Source organism: Aplysia californica, unplaced genomic scaffold (assembly GCF_000002075.1).
Source record: "Aplysia californica isolate F4 #8 unplaced genomic scaffold, AplCal3.0 scaffold00217, whole genome shotgun sequence".
Taxonomy (NCBI): domain Eukaryota; kingdom Metazoa; phylum Mollusca; class Gastropoda; order Aplysiida; family Aplysiidae; genus Aplysia; species Aplysia californica.
In genome coordinates, this window is record NW_004797487.1 from 234703 (window position 1) to 239382 (window position 4680).

Below are 4680 nucleotides of genomic sequence, written 5' to 3' on the forward strand. Positions count from 1 at the left end.
CCCCTCCCCCTTTTCTGACCGTTTTTTTTTCTTTCTTTCTTTTTTACATCTCTGCTCCACAGGAAACCTGACGTCAGTAGCTCAGAACAAAACAGAGACAGACCCGTCCTGAGTCGTGTCCCACAACCGGACATCATACTTGAATATTCAATTGATGCCACCCCCTCCTCCCAAATCTCCTACCCCTTTTCTTTCCTATCACAGAGGTCCCAAAACCCCACCCTCCTTCTTTCTCATCCCTGAGGTCCTGACACCCACCCCCCCTCTCCCACGATGATTGTACGTGTGCAGCAAGCACTCAGATGGGATCCTGGTTTTTTCCTTTGATGTCCTTTCATGTCCTATGGAGGACCTAGCTCCACTCTGATGTCTGGCTAATATCCTGTGATGTCCTGGTCATTGCAGGATGATGCCCTGGTGTTATTGTTATGCACCACGACGACCCCCACCTGGACCATAATGTCCACATGATGTCCTTATAATATTCACATAATGCACCGACGAAACCCTCTTTATGTCCCCATTATGCATTCAGAATGTCCCCCTTATGCCGCCATGATGCCTCCAAAATGTCCCCACGATGCCTCCATTATTCCCACATGATGTACATGTACCCATAGTTTCCTCACATTGTCCCATTTTGCCCCAACAATATCCCCAAGATGTCCCCTGCCTGATGTTACGAATGGCTAACGTTTTAACAAAGACACTCCAGTATCAATAGGCGCCCTTATATATAGACGGAGAGTTCTTCTAAGTGCATGTCACGAAATTACATAATTACAAGTATAATTTTTTTCCTGTTGTCTCCTTCTATTTCAAAGACAATACATTATTAATCAACAGTGTGTACATGTACAGTCATTTGTATTGGCTTTTGTCTAGATATTTTTCAAGTTATCACAATAAATGTGGTTCGTGACAATTTGTTGTACTCCAACAGCAAATATGGGTCATTGAGCTGGAATCAGACGCTCGTCAAATTATAAGGAACTGAGAAATCAGTATTTTTTATGACTGTTGTAAGATTGTTATTGTAAATGATTTGCTCAGAAATCTTCTCCACCCATTAAAGAACATATCTGAGGATGAATTTCACCAAAAAAAGTTGGTTAAAAGTAAAAAAAATGTGTACATGTACTTTCGTAGACAGAGTACGGCTGTAATGTGCCGAACAACGTAAGTAAAATATTGACTACTGAAAGGGTGAAATTTTGACACGCGAATGAGCCCTAAGTCTTCACCAAAAGTATTGCCCATTGATTGGTATCAACTGAAACCTTAAAGTCGTATCTGTCAGTCTACCCGTTCTGTTTCGGAAATTTCTTAGAAAGAAACCAAAGAAAAAGTGTTTTGTAGCATAAACAATTCTTCAACATAGACCCCCAAAAAACCTCCTGAAAAATACATTTTGATTCGCTGAGGGTTGTCACGTGACCTCGACTTAGTATCAATGTGTACAGTTATATTATGGACTTTGCTTTTGTTGAGATTATTTGTTTGTTACCACAAACTGAAGACCTGAGAATAACCCCTAGGTCAAGTCACATTTAGGTGATTTCGAGAAAGTGAGCAAATACCTCATTCGTGAAATAAATACAATTAAGTTCCAATTTGAGGGCTTAAATAGACATTTTACAGGACCTGAATTGTTGTTGCATTAGTTTTTGCATCTTAAACAAGAATATCTGGGCGTAGGAACAAAATAACGCTTCTTCAGTTCATCTAATAGATAGTCCTTTGTCGCCGCTTTCGAACCATGTGCAGAACTCTATTTTTAGGAAAATGTGACCTAACTTTGTTGTTGTTCTCAGGTCTTGTAAATGAAGTACGTATTGAACTGTCTGTTGTGTTCCAGCAGCAAATACTGTACGTAATAAACAGTGCTTTGTGAACACGTGAAAGATTGTTTCCTGTTTGATGAGTTGAATCAAAGAAACTTATTTCATCAGTTTTAGTAAGAGTTTAACGGCACTTGCAACACAAATAGGTCATGTAAGTGTCAAAGGTTGGATGTATTACTAGAGAGTAACATATAAGGAAAAGCAGGAGGAGAGATGTGGACGACACAGTTTGATTGGAAGGAAGAAGTACCCGCCAACCAACCAACCACAAAACCGGAGATTGCATACATGTATTACATGATGGTTCACTTCTCTAATACACCAGCATTTGTGGTGTAGCAGTTATAAGTAGCTTTGCCGTCGCATTTAGAACTGATGGTTTCATTTCTAAAGTGGAGATGTTGTTTTTTTAAAGGGGGGGGGGGTGTTTTTGTTTTTAAATATATTATCTTTTCTCTTTTGAGCTACCTATCAATCACCTATAGCTATTATATTATCTTTTTTTTTTTCGACTATATATATCCGTCTGTCTGTCGGGATGTTGTATCCCTCACATCCTGGGTTGGCCCTGATATGCAGGATCGAAGCGATGCGCCTCTTGATTACTGTATAGTGTGTCAATGGAGGCATAAAACATCTTCAACTACAAGGTGATTTTATAAAAAATGTACAACTTGTTTTGGTAATATTTTCTTGGACTCTTAAGTTTTTCGTTTCAAAGTTGTGCACAGCATCAGGAAGTCAAAAGGAATTAGTCTGATACTCATTTGAGATAAATCCGTAAAATAGTTTTGCTCTGCATAGCGCGTAAAAAACCCCCAAACCATTTTCAGCTATGTCCCCATTTTTGTTGTATGACGCACTAGTTTGCATTAGGCCTACCACTAAAAATCCCAAAAGATTGCGCCATATTGCAAACTACAGTAGTCTAACAGGCCAACAGAAGTTTGCAGATAGTTTTTCTCAAGTTTCCTCTGCCTGCTAGTTTTTAGTATTAAACATTTCCTCACCACCAACTCATTTCGTAAGTTTCTCACAAAGTACGGAAATAATGGGAAAGTGCCCAAAGGCCTTCTTTGATGTCAAGAGTGGAAATGGTCCATCATTTAGGGCCTGTAGAGAATTGGAACTAAAACGCCCAGACAAAACGACCACTTCAGGTCAAACACACACCGTTTGCACCCCTTTAAACGTCACCAGGGTGCAGAATTCAGTGACATGAGCCCCATGAGACGATGTCTGCAGCAATGACTTTCTTACATCTCAACGGTCCGTATTCCAAGTTTAAAAATTCTAGTACAAATTGTGTGCGAAATATTTTTTAAAAAGTTGTACAGTTGTTTTTATTTGTGTATTTTTTATCACCCTGTACTTATAACATCTACAATTACGAATACAATAATTATTGTTTTATTTGAGATACAGTGTTTGAAACAGTCTGAAAAGTCTCGTTGGCTGCATAACTGGTCGCATACGTACGAGGCAGATGCTATTTTTGATCTTGTGAGAAAAGAATTTGGCAAAGATTGTTTTTACAGGACTTCTGTATGAAAAACGAAGCAGGGTGTTTTTATCAGCGTGTGTGGCGACATCTGCATATCGTAAGTTGAGCGTTATCTTGAACTAGATCTATATATAACTCCAGTTTCCATCCGACTTCTAGGAGTTTTTTGTCACTGTGGCAATGTTGTTTTAAAAAATCTGCCCTTTGAGCTCAAAATTGTTACACTTAGTGCATGTGTTTCATAGAACTTCATGTTCATTAGGTAATAACCCACGTTTTTGTGGCTTGAAATCGGTGCTTTCAACATGATTTACATCAAATCTGAAAAAACAGAGATAATAAAAAGCCTGCATATTTTAAAGTTTTTAAAAATCGATTTCTTGGTCTGTTTTTTAAGGAAAAAAAACACACAAAAATTATGTTCGTTATTCTGAGGTGGAATTGTGAAAGAGACAACTTGTGCGACTGAAACTTTGTCTGTCTCTAGCAGGGGCAGCTCGTGGGGCTAAAGAGTGGACGTGCTCAATTAGGCTATCGCAAGCTGAAGGTAGACAATGGCATAGTAAATCTGTCCCTGCGGTTTTGCAAAAAAAAAAAAATTCTGAAATTATGCAAATTGAGCCCAAAAATGTGAAATTATGCGATTCTGTTAATTTTAACGAAGAATGATAAAGGAAAATAATCAGAAATTATGCAAAAAAAAGTTTAAATTTTGCTAAACTATGCGGGGTGCATAAAACCGCGGGGAAAGGTAAATGAGATGGTGTAGGCCTAAAATTTTAGAATCTTTGGGTTGGTGAGGGAGGACTTCGTGCTTTTATTTTCATTCTTTTTACTTGTCACTTTGATTTCCACCTAATTTGTTTGTTGGCTAAACATCAATTTCGTTCATCCTGATAAAAACTGAACACTCAAGTAATAACTTTCACCAGTCCACAACAAATCCATTCAAAGGCACTACCCATAGGCAATTGCTTGGATGCAGATAGAATTTGAAAATAAAAAATTGATCATCTTTGGTAGATCTACGTTCATCTCCCTCAGATTCATGATCACAGAGTCACTTAAAATGGTTGCAAGACAAGGAACCAATTATAATTAACTTGTGCACTCTGCTCGATTGCTCCGGGGCAAACATAATTTTTGCAAAGAATAGTGTACAGTCTATCCCATTTATTTTTAGACAGCCTACTGTGGGCTATTTTTCGGCACTATTCGACAGGCCCACATTTGAGGTGTGCCGTCTTATTAAGACTAATGTACCGCCAAAATCGCTACGAGTGTCGTCATCGCTTGGGTCATCCCAAAGGGCGATTTATAGGTCAGGTTACG

At 38.6% G+C, this 4680-nt stretch overlaps 1 protein-coding gene across 1 annotated transcript in view; it reads left to right on the forward strand.

The window, feature by feature from the left end:
- Positions 1-1904, forward strand: part of LOC101857409 (fibroblast growth factor receptor 1) — a gene marked incomplete in the record, with an annotated part of 14397 nt that extends 12493 nt beyond the window's left edge. The window contains 1 exon segment of the mRNA XM_035970079.1: positions 63-1904. Coding sequence (XP_035825972.1) covers positions 63-112 — 50 coding nt within the window.
- Positions 1905-4680: the final 2776 nt, after the last annotated feature.